Source organism: Xiphias gladius, chromosome 8, assembly GCF_016859285.1.
Source record: "Xiphias gladius isolate SHS-SW01 ecotype Sanya breed wild chromosome 8, ASM1685928v1, whole genome shotgun sequence".
In the NCBI taxonomy this organism is placed as follows: Eukaryota; Metazoa; Chordata; class Actinopteri; order Istiophoriformes; family Xiphiidae; genus Xiphias; species Xiphias gladius.
In genome coordinates this window covers 14,941,040-14,960,466 of record NC_053407.1, presented here as the reverse complement: position 1 = coordinate 14,960,466, position 19,427 = coordinate 14,941,040, and the positions used below count along the sequence as shown (strand labels likewise).

General features: G+C 43.1%; 1 protein-coding gene across 9 annotated transcripts in view; it reads left to right on the top strand.

Annotated features, from left to right (window-relative positions):
• The window catches only part of frmd4a (FERM domain containing 4A), a 59,753-nt gene that overhangs the window by 18,209 nt on the left and 22,117 nt on the right, over nucleotides 1–19,427 (top strand). For 4 of the 9 annotated variants that reach the window (XM_040132740.1, XM_040132739.1, XM_040132736.1 and 1 more), the window contains exons 2-5: nucleotides 6,721–6,786; nucleotides 11,950–12,044; nucleotides 13,761–13,853; nucleotides 17,086–17,170. In XM_040132740.1, coding sequence (XP_039988674.1) covers nucleotides 6,721–6,786; nucleotides 11,950–12,044; nucleotides 13,761–13,853; nucleotides 17,086–17,170 — 339 coding nt within the window. Of the gene's footprint in view, nucleotides 1–4,067; nucleotides 4,102–4,228; nucleotides 4,544–4,801; nucleotides 4,821–5,443; nucleotides 5,571–6,720; nucleotides 6,787–11,949; nucleotides 12,045–13,760; nucleotides 13,854–17,085; nucleotides 17,171–19,427 lie in introns of those variants that run through there. The other 5 variants (XM_040132745.1, XM_040132744.1, XM_040132742.1 and 2 more) reach the window with 5 other exon arrangements.

The following is a 19,427-nucleotide window of genomic DNA, read 5'->3' as shown; positions in this document are numbered from 1 at the left end:
TTATTTTTCTTCCTCTAACACATAGGGAAGTCTTTCTTTCAACATGCAAACCACTGGCTCACATTTTGCATATTATTTCTTTTATGGCTGGTTCTGTTGCTGAATTCAAAAGCTGTACATATACAACTATGAAAGTATGGTGAAGATGTAAGAACATCTTCTGGGACTTTCCAGCATGAAGCCACGAGATGAGGCTCATATCTTTCCAAGTCATAGGGGATTGAGGCTCCTCTGGGTGCATATGGCACTGAAGGTGAACTCACAGTGCTAAGGCAAAGATGGATTTGTGTGGTTTCAGCACAACTAAAGTTTGGATCCCACACAATCTACTATAAAGAACAATTTCTGATGTCTTCATTGCACCTACTGAAAAACCTCACAGCGATTTTCTCAGTAAAACTTGTATTTAAAATTCATAAACATAAAGTTCATAAGCATCTCCATCTGTCAGTTTCTGTCAAAGTTGTGATTCTAGCTAAAAATGTAGGGAAACATCTGACAAAAAAAATGAGAAAGTTTTTTGGTAAGGTCTGGGAATGGAGCTTTGTAGTAAAATGAGAACAAAGCAGAGCTGGCTACAGAAATATCTGCAGTTTGTTTGAAGTGTCAGTGTGTTTCTGATTTTAAAAACGCCCTAACTGGAACCACATTTCAGTCCCAAAGTCACACACAGACAGGGAGGGTGGAGCTCACAGACACAAAGAAAAACATGCACACACACACACACACACACACACACACACACACACACACACACACACACATATATATATATATATATATATATATATATATATACACACACACACGCACACATGCACACAGACACACACACACTTGAATAAACAAAACAGATCTCTCGCAGTCATTTCTCCAGACATTCCTGGCTGGCTTTCCATGACTCTCCCTGCTCCGTCTCACTCTGCCACTACATGAGGTACTAGATGGAGAAGAAGACGGGATTTGGCCCTGCCATTGTTTTTCCATCAGGTTTTCAATAACCCATTGAACTGAGAACTGTAGAGCGTCGAGAGCGACAGTGCGTTTTGCTGAATCTTGCGTTGTAATCTAATCCGCACCATATGCAGATACTGTTACATTAAAACCAAAGCTTATTTAGCTATAGTGATCTCAGCATCATAAATCATCATAGGACTATTGTGTCAGACCACGCATGCTCTCAAAGTGACGTGTTTAGGAGTGTGTGTTTGTTTAGTCTCCATAATTACGGAGAGAAACAGACAAAGACAGAGCGCGAGAGCGTTGAGTGTGTGTGTGTGTGTCAATCTTAACTGCCTACCGCAGTGTCCCACAGTCAGGGTTAAATAGATTCTCCATCTTGCTTCAATTAACCATTCAGCGCTGTTTATATCACATTCCACCAAAAGAGGTTACCTTTTCCAGCACAGACCATCGACCCTGTTCCCCTGCCCGACCCTAAAACCTGACTCTAATACCCACCGCCTGTTAAACCCACCTCACCCGTTCAGATCCTTCCCCTTTGGACCCCTATTCCATAGAAATACACCAGTTCAGCACCTCATTACGACCACACCTCAGCCCAGAATAGAAGCCCAGTGGCTCCATAACGAGGCTCTGTCAGGGCCCAGATATGTCACACCTACAAGTGTTTCTCACCTTGTGCCTTTTGGCAATGCTCTCTGTAGGTCGCTGAAAGGTGACCATGTATAGAGAAGTTAAGGGGCTTGAGCACTGGACAAACAGCTGTGCAGTCTCTCACTACCTGTCTTGCTTCCTTTCTTCCTTCCTTTTTCCTCTGTCTAATTTGTGAATCTTACCCCCCCCCCCCCTCTCATTTAGCTTCTCTGGAGGTAGTTACATCCTTTCCAGACAGGGACAATATTCATAAGCTCTCGTAATTTAAGTGTTTGGGATCTTCCTTCTGCATTCGTCTGCTCCTCTCTTCTGTCTTTGTCAATTTTACCCTATTTCTCCGCTGCACTGCATTGTCCGCTTCCCTCTCCCTCTCTTGCACTGGTCAAACAACAGGGCCCTTGTGATAAAAAAAACTGAGGAAGGAACCAATAAAGGGAGATATGTATTTGACCAGAGAAAGAGAAGGAGGAATGGGTGTATGTATTTGAGCCAAGGAAAGAGTCATCTGGAGATGTTTAAGTTGGACAGGGCAGTTTCCGGTGTCTGGAACAGGCCAAAAATATCCAGAAACAGAAAAATCCAGCAGGAGGGGGAAAGGATACACCTCCTCGTTTCCCATGTGATCTGCTACATTCTGCAAACTAAGCTGAATTTTGGGCGTGCAGCATAAGCTATGGTAGCAAAAAACGGTTCCAGCCAACACATTAAATTTAATTGCATCTTCGTATTGCTTAATGTCTGGGAAGGGAGCATTTCTGATGAATTCTGCAAATTTAAGATTATTCATTGCCTGCCATATTTCAAATATGGTCCAACTGCATTTGGCTCCGACAAACTGTATTCATGACACAGATACCGAAAAAAGACAACAAATGCTGACAGCTTCGCTACACACTACATATGTATTTATATTTTACATGTGCAACTTGTGGCCTCATGCTGTTTTCATAACATGGGGATTACTCATGTTGTAATACAATAATAGAAAACAGACTAGTCTACGCTTTCCAAGTCATCCAAAGACCGTATTGACAGTAGGTATCGGCTTATTCCTGCCGTCACAGCACACATTAGTATCTATTTATGGTGCCGAAAACTGGACTGATTTTGTTATGTTAACAACTTGTGGTTTCAACGGCTGCTGCTCGAGCTGTGTAAGGTGAACACAAGTGCCCAATTTAGGTCATAAAAAAAAAAAAAGAGAGAGAAAGAGTCAGTCCAACGGCTGCAGCTGACTGAAGGCCAGAAGTCATTCGAGCAAGCCAAACCTGAGAGCAAGGAGATTTGTGCTGAAAAGTGCAAACAGGAAGTGACATGCCAGAGAAGGAGAGATCCAACTGAAACTCCTACTTGGTTGCAAAATATATTACGATTGAGCCCTTTTCTGCTTAGGGAAAATCTATCAAAATGCACGTGGTACAGGCCAGGTATATAACAGCACTGTCAAAGTCATATGAGGATAGAGTCCTTCAAGGGAAGCCTGCCTCCCCTGCGTTACTGGAAGTGCAGCTGGTTTCACAGAGTAGGCAGACTGTGATCACTGCTCGTTGTTGTCGTGTCTACCAGCCGTGCACCGGTTGTTTTTGGCGGCAGGCCGTTGGCGTGCTCCGCAGACGCGGATGTCTGTTTGGGTTTTCCGAACGCACGCGCGCACGGAGAGGCAGGGAGGTCTGCAGTCTCTCACGGCTGCGAGCCGCTGCAGAACATTTCCCCTTCACCCCCCTCCTCTTCCCCGCCCCCCACATCTTGCCTCCATTATTCCCGTGTTTTCGAAGCAGCTCCCATGACAGAAAACATAGAAACGTAGCTGGCCAGTGAGGGCAGCCTGGAATACGGTCGACCGCTAACCCGCGCCTTCCGGTCGTCGTCCCCCCCGCCCCCCTCTCGGTTGCTGACCGTTGGTACGGTCCTCTGCTATCCGCACGTCCACGCACCGTTTGTGCACGGTGCCGGTAGCGAAAAGGGGGTGGGTGTGTGGGTGGGGGCGGGGTGGGGTGTGTGTGTGTGTGTGTGTGTGGGGGGGGCGGTTGTTCGACCGGGACTAGACCCGTGAGAAGCTGTGCGCTTTCCGAAGGAGGGATGAGCGAGGAAAACGCTGCACGTTCACAGGCGCCGACTCATCTCCAGCTTGAATGGCGAGGATGTGAAATATAACAGCTCTGTGGTGTTTAGAGAATGCGGGGGCTAGAGAGCGAGCTGCGTCGCTTCTAACTAAGTAATGGTCACTAACATGGATGCTGATGTGCCTCCTCCCCTAGGCCGGCCGGGAAAAGGGGTGGTTTTTGAGGATTTTTTGGCAGTAACACGACTCGTTTCTTTCTGGGATTAATAAATCGGGCTTTCTTTTTTTTTTTTTTTTTTGCTTTTTTTCTCTCTCCCAGTTGGAGCCGTTTTTGTGCGTGTGTGTCTGTGTGTGTGTGTGTGTGTGTGTGTGGGTGTGCGCGCGCGCGCGTGGGAGCCTCGCAGGGAGCGTTTGTTCGCAAGGTAACTAACTAACCATAACGTTACTGCACTGACCAGGCATCACTGTCAGCTGGGCGGTTGTGTGTGCCTCCGTAATTGTGTGCGGTGTCAGCTCCAGCGAAATAATGAGACACGGGGAACATGGCTGCTTTAATCTGTGGTGTGGGTTTGCATTCTTCGTGCTCGTCTCGTTTAATCCCACCGTTTCTGGCCCGAGGATGCAGTTCGGTTGGGCAATTCGAACCGGACCAGTAACGGGTCCGAAATGCCGGTGGAGACACACGCAGCACGAATCAAACACACCGGGACCGGGTGATGCGGAGTGCCACATGTATTTTTAGCCTATGTTTCTGTCAGCTGAACTACATTGCAATGTCATGTTTACAACATACGTCAGAGCTCAGTGTGGTGCTGTAGATGTATCCAGTGATCTTTAAAAAAGACTCATCACGTTGTGAATAATGTGAGTTATGTATTGCTAAAGTCTCCCATGGTGCAATGACACTAAATTAACTTGAAAAATTCCACATTTGCTGTGCTTTTTTCAACCCTGTTTAATGACAACAAGCTTTTCGTATAAACTCTAGCACATTTGGTTCCGTGGTGGATAGAAACTCAGTAGCATGTGTCCAATGTCATAAAGGGAATTTTGTGACTGAAACCAATAAGCGTCTGGCTCTCCCAGATTGGGCTGCCTAATTTTAGCCTCCAGGCAGTGATTTGTTACCTTTGACGTTAAGGTTTGTACTATTCCCAAGTGCCTCAAGCAGAGTGCCAGTGAGAAGGTGTGCACTTGTGTGTGTGTGTGTGTGTGTGTGTATACACTGTCTGCATTGCAGAAGTATTCTGCAGACAAGATGTAAGTAAGATGTTTGGTCAGTATACTGTGGTCTTGTCCTCTCTTCTGTCACAATGTGCAGGCTCAGTAATGGAGATTATGGAGAAGGAAGATTAGTTTAGCCAGCAGATTGTTTTCAGAAATTATATATTTGCATGCAATCTAGTAACTTTGGACCAAATTTTGATATGCTTGCCATGTCAGGGTTCTTATATGTTCTATATTTGGTTAAAATGAATCATGTTTGCAACACTGACCTGATACTCAGTAGTCATGGTAGTAATTAAAATCACTGTATAAAGTATAAACAGGGAAAGTTTTGGAAAGGTAATGTAACTCAGAGACAGGAGATGAAAACAAATAGCAATGTTGGAAAATATAAGGGCGTGTGTATGTGTGTGTGTGTGTGTGTGTCACTGACTATGTGCACAGGTGCGCCCAATCTATACCCTCAAACCACAGGAGATCAATGACCAGTGGGAGGGTAAACCGAACCCTTCAAAGTGGCCAGAAGCCGAGTTTACATTGGGATGAGTGTTGAGACACAACTCTGTCGCTCCTTTTCCTTGCTTTTTCTGGTGTCGTCAGCTCTCTGCTAAACTCTCACCTCCAACCTGCCACCTAAATGCAAGCTGGTGTGAGTCGTGAGAAAGTAGGTGTATGTTATACTCGTGTTATGGACACACCCTTACCAAATTGCTAGAGCCTCAGGTGGCCAACGTGATCCTGTTCATGGTGAAGAGTTACAAACCGGTTACGCTTGTGCTCGTGTTTATGGCGTCTGTGCTTTGATGGGAGTTCTCATCGAATGTTTGACAATAAGGATGTCTCTCTCCCTTTTGTCCTCTGTCTCTTTCTTCTCCAACATTTCTTACCCCTCCACCCCACCCTTCCTCACACACACACACCACCCCCCTTCCCCGATATCCCAGATGTGAGGGAAGTGTGGGAGGTGCCAGGGGGTGTTTGTGTTCCTCAGGGTCCCCGCTTCCTGTTAAACTGTGGAGAAACTCCACATTTGCTGAAAACACCATGACAGACATACACACAAACATTAACTAGCATGCTTAACACTCTGGTGCAGTTTGTACATCTTTTCTTGAAAGTCTTACTCTATTTCTGTGGCGAATGTATTCGTTTGAATTGGACCATGCAGTCGAAAACCCTTCAAACGGGTTTGGAGAAATGGCTTAGCTTTGTCAGGCATGTGAAATGTTTGGTCTAACTTGTGTGTATGTGGTGCATATTTCCCACAGTTGACCGTTTCATCATCGCACCTGCTTCAGTGTTTTTTCAGCTCTGTTCTACAAACCTTGTATCAACAACACAGACAAACACTCGAGTGAGCATATTCAGCCGGCAGCTTCACTCACTGTGGCCATTGTAGTCCACTGATGGATAATGGATTTCCTGCTCAAGGAGGAACGTTAAAAATGTCTGTGAGGAAGAGAGCAGGGCAGGACGTTGTCTCTACTGGCTCATTGTGTGCAGTTAGCTCCGCTAACCTTGTTAAGACCTCACTGAGATACCACACAGACAAGCACTCGTCAAGCCATACAACATGTTTCCCATACTAATTGATGTGGGGATGCATCATGTTTCTGTTTGATTTGATGGACCGGAATATATGATTATACGATTTATATGGAAATTTAAGTAGTTTTCTTTGGATGATTGGCATCAGTGAATCCAGGAGTCTGTATTTGACCTGTATCAGTCAAATCTGTAATACCTGTAATGGATTTACAGTATAAACAAGCATATTAACTAAAATCTCTTGTCTTTTTTTCTCTTTTTCTCAGATGACAGAGGGGAGGCGATGTCAGGTCCATCTCCTGGATGACAGGAAGCTAGAGCTCCTTGTACAGGTGAGTGTCTCTTCTTCCTGCCCTCTCTTCCTCTCTCTCTTTTTTTTCCTCTCTTTCTTCCCTTTCTCTTTGCAGACTCTCATTTCCTTAGAGCGAGGGAGAAGAGATGTCTGGTGCCCTAAGGGACTCGATTACTGCTGACCAAGGGAAATTTGGTCAGCAGTTGGTGACTTTGCGCTTTCTTGATGCTCACCTGATCTCTCCACACGCACAAAATCACACAGGCGTGAGCGCAGCAGACCCTGCCCTGATTTACTCTCTCCCCAGGAGCCACAGAGTACAGCCCTAATGATGTCCTATACAGAAACCTTTATTTACCTTAAACTCATGTTTCACTGCTCATTCTTCACCCCCCCATCCCTCCTGACCCCCCAGAATGCCTCAGCAATCTATATATTTCAATATACTGTATATCTACTAGTCTGACTGATTGTCGGTCTGTCTGTTGACAATTCCTCATGTTATCTTCCAAATGTCTTGGAAAAACAAAGCAGCAAGCTGCCCCCCTTCCCCTGCTTTCAACCTTCAATCCTCCCAGCAGGCCTGTCTGCATAAATGACCAAAGGCAGCAGCAGCACCTACAACAACCAGTCTCTCTTTTGTTTGCTATTTCCCTTTTCAGCTAGCTTTTTGCTACTGTAGATCTGCTATGCTCTGCTTTCTGTTATCTATCCCATGTTCAACCTGATTTTGGAAATTTTTTAGTGTCACACTTTACAGGAACATAATATATTTTACAACACACTTTAGGTTTTTAGATTTTATAAATTGTGTGGCACTCTCTGCGCCGTAACTTCTCCCTTCACTTGGTCTTCTTCTTCAGTGATTGTAGATGACGTTATCTATAAGACCCCTTTCATGGTTTGGCTTCAAATATCAAAGCATTTTTGTAAGAAGCTCCTTCAAGTCTTCCTAACCTCCCATGCTCCTCTTGGGTCTGACCATTACCTGGTTCCTTTGGAAAGAGATAAAGACAAAAGAAGGTAATTGCCCTGGAACAGGAAAAGAGGAACAAATGGAGAATAGAAAGACTGATGCAGAAACTCAGGAGGTTGAGAGGGAGAGAGAAAATTGTTCAGAGCTCAGGAACGTAGAGATGGGAGATGACACTAAAGGGATGGGAATAGAGAAATGAAAGTGGATGGGAGATTCATGGATAGGTCTGCTGACTTTCTGATTTGATTACTCTGCCAGAACTGATCCTCTCTTTCAGTTTGGTACTTTTTTCTGCTCCTCTTCAAATCTCTCTCTTTGTCCCTCCTTCTCTCTGACTTTACACTCTTCACCCTCCGTATCGTTTTCTCAGTCAGCTTCTTGCTTGCCTTTACCTGCCGTTCCCAGACCGTGTTTCTGTCTAAATCTTCAAATACAACTGCAGCAGCTCCGTATCTCCTAATCCCTCCAACCTCTCTTCCCCTCATTATTCAGGAAAGCAAATAACAAGGAAATCAACTAAAGGAGAGTTGAAGAGTTGAATAAAAACATTACAGTAATATTTGTTTTATGTAAAGAGTTTTACAGGTATTTGAACACAAGTTGCAAGTGAGAAAATCTTTTCTGTTTACCACATAATATACACAATGGTAGAAAGTTTTATTTTTACAGTTTGGAAATGGTATTAGAAAGAGAGAAGACATGATAAAAAAGGCCAGAAGATGGGATGTTATTGACAGATCTCTGTCATTTAAATCAGGATTCTGCTGTCTTTCTTTCTCTTTCTCTCGCTCTCTGTCCTCGCGTCTCTCTGTTGGGTGGTTGTACAGTAGTCCAATCAGTTATTAGTAGGACCACAGAGAATGACAATGCTACAATTTTATTCTTAGTTTTGTAGTCAACTAAGAAGAAGTCCACTCCTCCGCTCATTTGCAAAAAAAGGATTTCTTGAAGGGATGTTCATGATTCATAAGCAGTGCACACAGTTGTATTTCTCAAATATTGAGGCAGTGCTCGAGTATTTCGTGCTCCACTGGGCTATTTCATGTCTTTACTGATCATTTAACAGCACTGTGGTCAAGTCTGTTCCGTTGAGGTTTTCATTTAAGTTTCTGTTGCCAAGTGCACCAGCCAGCTAGCCTCTGAAAGGCTACATCTTACCTCTGTCGCTGACTTGTAAAATTGACCAGCTGGTTAATCCCAGAAGTGTTGTTCACTTTTTTCCTCCTCCTTATCCCCTTCCACCTACCTTTGATAGCCTGTCCTCTGTGGTTAGTTTATGGAGCACCGCCTCGTTGGCAGAGAACAATGTGCCAGAAGGCCAACACATCTATTGACCAGGTTGTTAAGATTGAAGCTAACCACCAAATACACCACTGGGTGAAAATATATGTCAGTCGTTTGGCTATAACTCCCTAAGGACATTGTGGCGTAGGGTAAAGAGTGAATATGGTTTTAAGCTTCCATGCCGATGTTTATGTGAATGACTCCAGGCTGGAAAAAAGAGACACTTCCGGGTTTTACTGTAAGACGCCTGGTGACTTACCGTGAAGGAGAAGTGCTACAAGATAAGTCTGTATACAAAGTATTCATTAAAATATGAAAAAACAGACTTCAAGGGGAAAAAAAACAATACAATTAATGAAAGGCATGTGGCAAAAAACCTTTTCTTTACCCAACCTTGGACTCTAGTGACCCCCACTGATAAATCACTTAGTGTTCCATGAATCTGAACGACTAGCCGTTTGCAGAGATTGGGCCGTGACTTGCTGCCAGCCATGCAAGTGAGCTACTGTTGTGTGTTTGTCACTTGTCTGCGAGTCTGCGAGTCTGCTGTAGCATGTCTCCTCCTCACTAGCCTCTCCCTGTAATTCTTATGCTGTTAATTACCTGTGCTGCTGAGGAGGCACAGGCTAAATGACTATTAGTAGTAATGCTGTCTAAGCCAGCAGAGAGCTTTACTGTCTGATAGATGGCTCCATACTGTGTGTTTGTATACACAGATGTGTCTGCATCGTCTGGAGATGTGTGGAGTATGTGTCTCTATTATTGTGTGTGTGTTTACTGTGCCACATCACTCCCTATATTACCTGTCAGTCACCGTCTTTATCGCTATTTGTATCTTCCTCAGCATTATTACGCATCCGGTTGGTGTCTGCCATCTCACAGATAGGCTGCAGTGTCAGGGTATGTGTATGCGTGAGGAGAGGGTGAGTCGTCACTTGAAGAGAGAACAAAATTCAATTATCCTATCCATGGCAGCCCATGTGATTTTTACAGTCTGCTTGGTATTCACAACTATGTTGAGACAAGAAGCTCAGCCTAAACCATACACAAGTTCCTTCCTTGTTCCTTTTTCATCTTCAGTCATGCATTTCTGATATTCAACAGTGTATCTAGGGTTTGTTTTATCTCCATATCATCTTTCCAATGCTTTATTGCGTGTGTCCACGTGTCCCTGACCCCCAGCTCACTGTTTGTTATGCTGTGGTGTCATGGATGATGTTTAATTGATATGGTTGCCAAAACAGTTGAGTGCTCTGAGGTAATAAGAGACCACCACTGTAATGTGACTGAACCAAAACATGTATTACTGCTAATACTATAAAGATAGACTGTTACTAGATCAAAAAATTCCACATCTAAAACATTTTGAGCACTTCAAAGAGGCCTTGTGTTGCTCTCGTGAATGGCTGCTCTCCCATTTGGAGAAACAACAGAGCCAGTAAGAGCCTTTGTGGATGCGACTACCAATTTTTTCAGAGTCAGACAGATCAGGACTTAAACATAGTTAAGGTCAGCACTTTAATCACTGCTCTCAATATATTAAACTACATGTAAGCATAGAATAAATACTAAATTATCATGTTAATGGTCTTATTCTTGGCTAAGAGAGGGGAGTTTATTTTTCTTTCTGCATTTGGCAGTAGTAGAGTCACATCAAAGGGACATAGTGACAAAATCATCCATCACAGTAGCCCTGTTGTTTCCTATTTAACATCAACATCTAGTTTATAAGTCTGATACATTCGAATGTCAGAAGGCACAATCAACCTATATTTTAGCTTCTCCTCGAGCTCTCTCTATCGCTTCTGTTCTCTCCCGAGCCTTTTTGTGTAGCAGGATCACTGTAGGCGTCGCACTTATATGAGATCTAGGTCAGGGGAGATGTGTGTGCGCGCCTGTGTGTGTGTGTGTGTGTGTGTGCTTGCTATCTGTATGTGTGTGCTTGCTGTCTGTATGACATCATCTCCTTCACTTTAAATAGCTCTTAGTAGCTTCTGTCACTGAAGTTGTAGCTGTGCAGCGAGCAGATAACACAGGGCCTCAGGGGGAGATTATTAAGGATGTGCACATTATAACACTATACTTTAGGTGTATATGTGTCCTTCTCTATCCTGTATTTTCACAGCGCAGCAGATGTGTTTCTCCTGTATGTTGTGAGTGGGCTGCATGCGTCCTGTGTATGGAATCGTATGTGCATATATGCATATAGATTTGTGTGTGTGTGTGTGTGTGTGTGTGTGTGTGTGTGTGTGTGTGTGTGTGTGTGTGTGTGTGTGTGTGTGTGTGTGTGTGTGTGTGTGTGTGTGTGTGTGTGTGTGTAATAAAAATGTCAGCAGCGAGGCACACCCATGGTTAACCTCAGGGTGGGGTGTGCTGTTACTCAGGATGTCACAAACCAGCAACATATGGCAGCAGTCCTTGGCCTCTTCTTGGCTTTAAGATGCTCTGCATGCTCTAAGCATTGTGATGAAGAGAGCTTGTCAACAAATACAGTATAGCTCAGAGAGTATTCCACAGTATTAAATAGCTAGCAAGCTGTTATGCTAGCTGCAGCCCTCTCCCTGCAACAGTCGTTCAGCCCAGAGCCATGACTCGGCAGTAGAGGTGTGGGTCAGAAAGGCAGAAAGGAGAGAGGGAGGGGAAGGGCAGGGTACCTGCATTGTCAGCAACATGCACACACTCCATCCATCTTTCTCGCGCGCTCTCTCTCTCGTTTATCTCCTCCTCTCTTGCTCTTTTCCCCCTGTTTGTGTGTTTGTCAGAATGCTTAGTCATTGCAGTAAGTCAGTAGCTGATGGAATAAATTAACATGAACCTCTACCACAGGTCCTTGTTCCAGTTAAACAACAGTGTGATAAACCATTACACTCATGCACAAGATAAGTTCTAACTGATAAATACAATCATAAAGAGAGCGATACTAACATGTCTGTCTCCCTGCAGCCCAAACTGATGGCTAAGGATTTGCTGGACCTTGTGGCCTCTCACTTCAACCTCAAGGAGAAGGAGTACTTTGGAATTGCATACACAGACGAAACGTAAGTCACATTCAAACATTGATGCAATAATGCATTAATGATACTCATTTTCTATCAGTGGAATTGTTGAAGCAACGTATTGGCGATATTATACTAGAAACAGACGATAGGAAAAGTCAGTATTAAAGTTAATGGTGTAACCAGTTGTGCTGGTAAACAAAGCAAAAAGGCCTCTGGAGTAGAGTGTACGTGAACATATTAATGTGTTTCTTTAGTCTTGGAAAACCAGTGAACTTCTTGGTTCCTTGAAACAGTTGTAGTCATAGATGACAGAGGTTTTAAAACTGAAACTGAGGATTATCTGTCAAGTTTTAAGAATAATTTGCAGTAGCAGTTTTGATTTTCAGTTACTTAAAGCCCAACCGCATTTAATTGCTCTCTGTTTTGGGTTTATAATTTAAAATGTTTCCACGTAACATGACAGTTCAACTACCACGTCTTAAATCGCATGTGCCCACTAATTGACCTTCATAGCATTAATGAGGAAATCTAAAAACTTTTGAAAAGACAAGACCTATTGTCAAATATTTAGAGTTAACATTAGCAAGATGCTGCACAATGTATAAAGGCGCCACTATGAAAACTCCAGTTGCCAGGACATTATTTGACCTTTAAATATGGTTTCAGAAATCTTACAGTAAAATATGGCTGATGAATCTGGCCTGTTTTTCTCCTGAGCAATTTCCAGTGTGCTTTTATATACAGAACTGTGTTTGTTGTTGTTTTGTGCAGGCTTTATTCAGGTATGAAATGGCTCTTAGTAGATTTAAATGTTCACATTTAGCTTAAAAAACCTAGATATCTGTTTATGGTTGTCACTTTTCTTTCACTTACAAACAAAAGGGTTTTGTTTTTTTTCAGCCATAGCTGCCTTCATTCTAGTATACACAAAGAATATTGATCACCAAGAATATCACACTGGTTGTGATGTTGGGATTAGGCTATGATTGTCCTGCTCTGGGCTAGCAAAAGGTTATGAGGCGATGTCTGCTGGAAGGCTCGTTATGAGAATTGTGCTTGAAATGCAAAACTGACATTCAAATTAGTTTTACTGTGTTTTGTGACCTAGAAAGACAGAAACCCGAAGCATGATAGTCCAGAAGTAGTCATGCAGACATACAAATGATTTGAATACGGGAAAACATTTCCATGGCCTTTGCGTCTCTCTTTTTTGTTTAATCTCGTGTACCCACTGGTGTCAAGCAAGACTGGCCTCTGCTCTATGGCATTTACACGGCTGTGACACACTCTGTAGCCAATGTCAGTCCAGCAAAGCAATATCAGCTTTGCAGTTAATTCTGTGGTGTGTAGATTTGTTAGGTGTGCCTGGGGAGAGCAGACGCCTCAGTTCTGACTGCTCGGTGGTCAAAGAGACTGTGTGTGTGTGTGGGGGGGGGGCACACAGACAGAACAGAGACACAGACAGAAGGAGGGCGACTTTGAGAGAGATGTTGCTCAGGATATCATGTAGGGTTACCAGGGTTACAAGCTGTCTCTGCAGTTTTCCTCTCTGTTGGAGAGGGAGAGAGAAATGAGAGCAGAGGGGGAGAGAAGTGGGGGAAGAAATGGGAAGGAAGGAATGGTAAAACAAGAACAAAAATGATAGGTCTTAAGGGGGAAATATCCAGTGTCATGAGATGAAGTTCTTGTGTAACCTTGTTGGATATTCTCTGAATAATAGCACTGATTGATTGTTTTCTTGTTTTGCCTCATCAGGGGCCATTTTAGTTGGCTGCAACTGGACCGCAGGGTATTAGAACATGAGTTCCCCAAGAAGTCTGGTCCCATTGTCCTCTACTTCTGTGTCAGGTGAGTCTTTCCTCTGTAACTAAATCACCTCACTTGCACATGCCATGGTCTCTTATTGCAGATTATGTTTGAATGTGTGTGTGTGTGTGTGTGTGTGTGTGTGTGTGTGTGTGTGTGTGTGTGTGTGAGTGTATCTGTATATGTATTTGTGGTACATGCATTCATGTGGTGCTGGGAATAGATTAACATGGTTAGTTATGACAGGCCCCCTATAAAACTGCTTTGACTCCAGTGTTTAACTCCTGCCATGGGGGCCTCTCAGCCAATCATGAGCCTCTTGGACCTCCTCAGTATGCACTGCATGCAGATCCCATCAGACAGCTTCACAGTGACTACAAAGTGCTATACTCCAAACAAGAGGGCAGAATGTTTTCCCATAGGGAGAAAAGCCTTATCACTTCTTGTGTAGTAATTTGGGCTAATCTTGGGTTAATTTAGAGCTATGCATTTTTGTGTAGAAGCAATTCAACCAAAACAGTAGAAAAACATGTAGAAGGTCTACTTGTCAATGTAATGCTAAACAGGGTTGAAAATATTTTGGTATTTGACTCGACATGTGATGAAGCACGCGCCCTTGCAATGTGCTCTTATTTTTGCTGTTGCTGTGTTAGAGTCATCTCCTCAGTTAAAAGCCAACTCTCCCAGCCCTTTGTACTGCTCATACAATGGCCCCGCTCATATATAAATCACTCCTGACTCACACACAGGCACACTGGATCATGTGTGTATATATGACAGAAATACAGAGAGTGCATGTTTGTGTGTGGGTTTATTTGGGCTTTTTTGGGTTTTTTTTTTTGGCTTTATCTTCAGTAGGCTATTGAAAAAAAAAAAAAAAAAAGGCACCTGACCTGAGAAGAGATTTTCCGATCTTTCTTAGCCTCAAATGAAAACAAAGCGCCCTCCCAATCCCCTCTGCCCCAAAACACACAGTCAGAGACATGCACCCACACACACACACATACACACACCCACACACACCCACACACACACACACACACACACATGCGCGTACACACACACACACACACACACACACACACACACACACACACACACACACACACACACACACACACACACACACACACACACACACACACACACACACACACACACAGGCACTCTCAGTGAGAGCCCAAAAGGGAAAGCCAAGGCTTTGTTTAGGGTCCAGTAGTTGTTCTCTGTCCCCAACATGTCTCGATGATGTCATATACACCCCAGGGACTTGGTTAGCAACGTACATAGTAACGTGACACACATTAACACTGCTAAACAATGTCACTGAGCAGTAATTTCCAGTTGACATTTACGACACGGCTCAAGTTATGTCACAATGTGGCAGTTGTATATCAAAATCATATTCTTAGCACATAGAGCTATTGTATTTAGTGAGCAATGGCATCATTGTACAATGGGACAGCGATACCATCAAAAGATGCAACATAAGTATATTTGGTTGTTATTACTGCTCTTTTGGTCGTCTCCAACATTTTAGATGAGATAATCTGAGGACCACTTGTATTAACTGATTTATATGATCATTTATATTAGGTCAACCATCGAACCATATAAAGCAGCTGTGTATGTGTGTGTCTGTGGTGGTGGTGGGGTGGTCAGGGTGAGGGTCACCATGTGTGTATTTGCAATGACTAATAGGTGTTTGAGGATAAGGTGGTGCTGTGACGTTGTGAACTTTGACACCAGTTGAAGCTTCCTCCCCCCTTCTATCCTGCAGTTCAGTCCAATGTCTAACCTCCATCTCTCTAAATGTCACACTGACTGCACCCCCACCCCCTTTTCTCACACACACAAACACACACACACATCCCATCCTACTTCTTGTACCCAAATACACAGATTCAGGACTATAATGAAACAACAGCAGCCCAAATGTCAGGCCTGAATTCATTATCAGTCTGAGCATATTGTTTTCATCAGCACAATATCAGGATTTTTGTGTATTTGTGTGTAGGTGTGCGTGTCTCTGTGCAGGTGCATGCACATCTTATATTTGCATGCCTATGTGGTATTTGTGTGATGCGTGTGTTCCCAGTAAATGCTAGGTAGATGCCCACCTCCTGCTGATTCACTGGGTGCCTTTTTTGCGTGCTTGCTGCTGTGCTGTGAGTGTGTGTACGTCTCATCAACACTGTGGCTTTAATTAAATGTTCACACTGAATATTGACAAGGTTCCTCTCATTTTCTCTTGTGGCTCAATAGGTAATACGATTTAAGCCCTCCAATATTGATCCTTCTGCAATCCCTCTCACTCAATACCTATACACACTCATAGGGACACAAATGAACACATTCATTTAAGTATGTTCATAGGAACATGTGCTTAGGTCACATTATGCACTCTTACAGGGATACATCAAGTCATATACTGAGGGTGTTTAATATGTTTGTGTATACATGTGACTTTATGTTACCAGTCTGCAATTTTATGCTCACTGTGTGGGGGGTGACAGCATCTGTGCTATATAGCATCTTTTTGATGTACGTGTCCATCAGAGAGGAGCTAACAATGAACAGCTTCCTTGTGTATCATCCAACCCCCCCCCCCCCCCGGCTCTGCATGCATTCATGAGCTAAGTTTAGACTGCATTATTATGTTAGTTCGCTGTTCACTGCTCTGCCAGAAGTGGGTTACTGTGCTTCTCTCTCCAATATGTGACAGAGTGTGTGTGCGTGTGTTAGTACTGTATGTGCATGTGGAATCACCACACTCTGCTGATGATGCAGAGAGGTAGACAATGTGTGAAGTGCATCATGTGCACATTCAATCTGCCTGTGTGTGTGTGTGTGTGTGTGTGTGTGTGTGTGTGTGTGTGTGTGTGTGTGTTTGCACACACCCATGCACATTCAGATTGTGGAATGTGCGCACACTCACAAACTGATGGTGGATCATCGCCAGCCACCAGGGTGAGAGAGAGAATTGGTTGAAAGGGGAGTGAGAGGATGTTGGTATACAGGTCAGCCTTTGGTATGATGTGCCCCCCTCTGGTAACTTTGATCATTGCACCATTTCTGTCACATCTGGATATGACATAATCATAGCCTGCATGTTAAAACTGTTCTTCTTTTTGTTTCTGAAGCAAATACATAACACCTCAGAGATTTTCTTTCTAAGATTTGTAGGATTCCTCATATGATTCAAGGTCAACTAATGCCCCTTGTTGCCTTCGCTGTTGCAAATTTATTGAGGCTTTTCTTTCTATGTTTTCAGATTCTACATAGAGAGTATATCCTACCTGAAGGACAATGCCACAATTGAGCTGTTTTTTCTTAATGCCAAGTCCATCATCTACAAGGTAAACTCATTACTTTGCTGCCATAATGTTTATTGCCAATACAGTTTACTTGTGATAATTGAGGAATGTATTGTTTATTCTGAAGTGCTGCAAATGTGGACTGTTGGGATACTTTGAAATTTTCTATCTTCTAGGCTGGAACACTGTGATTATGTTTAGTGTAGGGCTTTATGTTGTTACCAGCATGCCACTTTATTAGCCCATTTTTGGTTCTGAAAATGAAGAGACGCCACAAGAGGCCAGCTTGGACTTCAGTGCTCCGCACTGATTTGGTGAAGCAGAAAACGTGAACCACTTGCATCAGCTGTTACCCATCACGTTATGTTCTGCACCACATTCCAGCAACGAGCGAGTAATTTGACACATTTGCTGCCATCTGTCAGTGCTGAAGCTTATTCATCTCGGTTGTTTAAATGGAATTGAAATAAGGCCTTTAAATAGACACTAACAGCAAGTTGCAAAAAAAAAAAAAATAATTCCAAAGGCAAAAAGCATATGGATTTGACAAATATACATGTATTTTGTATTTTTAGTGACTGACTTAAAACATCCCACTGAGAGAAGGCCATTTATATTTTTTTTAAAAGTGGGGGGAGACGGTCTTATTCAGTTCAGTGGTTCACATTTTGCCGCTGGTGAGTTTTCCCTTGTGAGTTTTCTCCTGACAAGGTTATTAGTCTACCTGCTAGATATAGTGTAGCCTGGTTAGTGTACAGTGTCAAGCAGTTATTTGGCATGTCCAGAAGAGGGCACATGTGGCCTGAGAGAAAATAATGGTCCAGAAATGTCCCAGTTAAAGCCCACTTAAAAATGATAATGTCATAAGACACATTAGTTTCTGTGCTGGAAGTCGTTGAAAGCTTAATCAAAACATAGTGAATCATCCATAAATGAACACAGAGCTAGCATTTCTTACTTGTAATGTCTGGAGTTTTGAATGATCAAAAGTTTGTTGAATGCATTTTCAGTTTAATAAAGAGGTTTATTGTATGCAAAGGCTATAAAGGGGATCCTTCCTTATCTAATGTTGTGAAATAGCAAAACAAACTTAAGTTTACGTTGGAGGCTTAAGGTTGGATAGGATAACCCTAGTTGTTACAGACTCTCAGCACAAGCAGCATATAGAAGTATATATCTTACCGTAATTTCCATTAGCAAGATGCTGAAACTTGAATGGCAGTGACTATGTAAGCAAGTAATCAGAGAGAGACTGTCCCACAAATAGAAGGTATCTGGTTCAATCCCACCAGTAGCTCTGTTAAAATGTCCTTAAACAAGATACCCAACCTCTATATGGCCATATATATCACACGTGACACCTGTGAAGAACATCAGCTAAACATCAGTGTGAAGTACAGATGATCTCCCTACTAGCTCCCAGTGATCAATGACCCCGATGACCCGAGAGGGACAGAGGTAAATAGACAGTAAAAGAAGAAATATCACATCGTATTTTAAGTAAACTTGCTGTGCATACACAGTAGATGCAACATAGCAGATCAGAATTTGCAGTCATTGTTTCTATAAGTAGTGAGAAACATTTTCTGTTGTGCTATGGGAAAACATATAGTACTCCATTTGTAGCCACCCTTGGTGTACCACCCAGGGTGGGTTTGTTCTGTCTAGTGTTTCATCTTAGCTGTCTGATCTCCCAACCAATTAAGAGGTGGATTGTGAAGGGAACATTCCTTGCATACTTGACCCACTACTCACTGCCCCCCCCACCCCCCACACTGCACACATAGCTTAGCCATGTATATGTATTAGCACATGGATGGTGAATGCGTAAGTACATGACACAAACCAACACAAATTAGCATGCAGTTAAAGAAATGTCATTGCAGCCCAAAATCTCTCACACACATTAAATCATCCATGCTTGCAACTCTCTGCCTCCTTCCTTTTCCATCCCCCTTCTCTTAGATTATCCATTCTCAGAAACCCGGAAAAAAAAAAAACATTAAGGCAATTTTAAAAAAACACCTTTGGAAAATATTTTGAGTAATCGGTAACCAGAGCACCCATGCCTACCCTCAACTTCTAAATCCCCTCTCCCAACCCCCTTCACTTTACCTCTAATATCTGAGCTCCATCCACACAGAGAGGTCATGAAATTAGAGAAAGGAGAGAGAGAAAATCGAGGGGGAATGGTAGCGAGATGAAAGGAACTCCCAACCCATGTTGGAGAAATGGATGATGATCAGAGGCGCGTCCACTTTTACTCCCAACATCAGCATAGTGCATGTTTTATTTACTT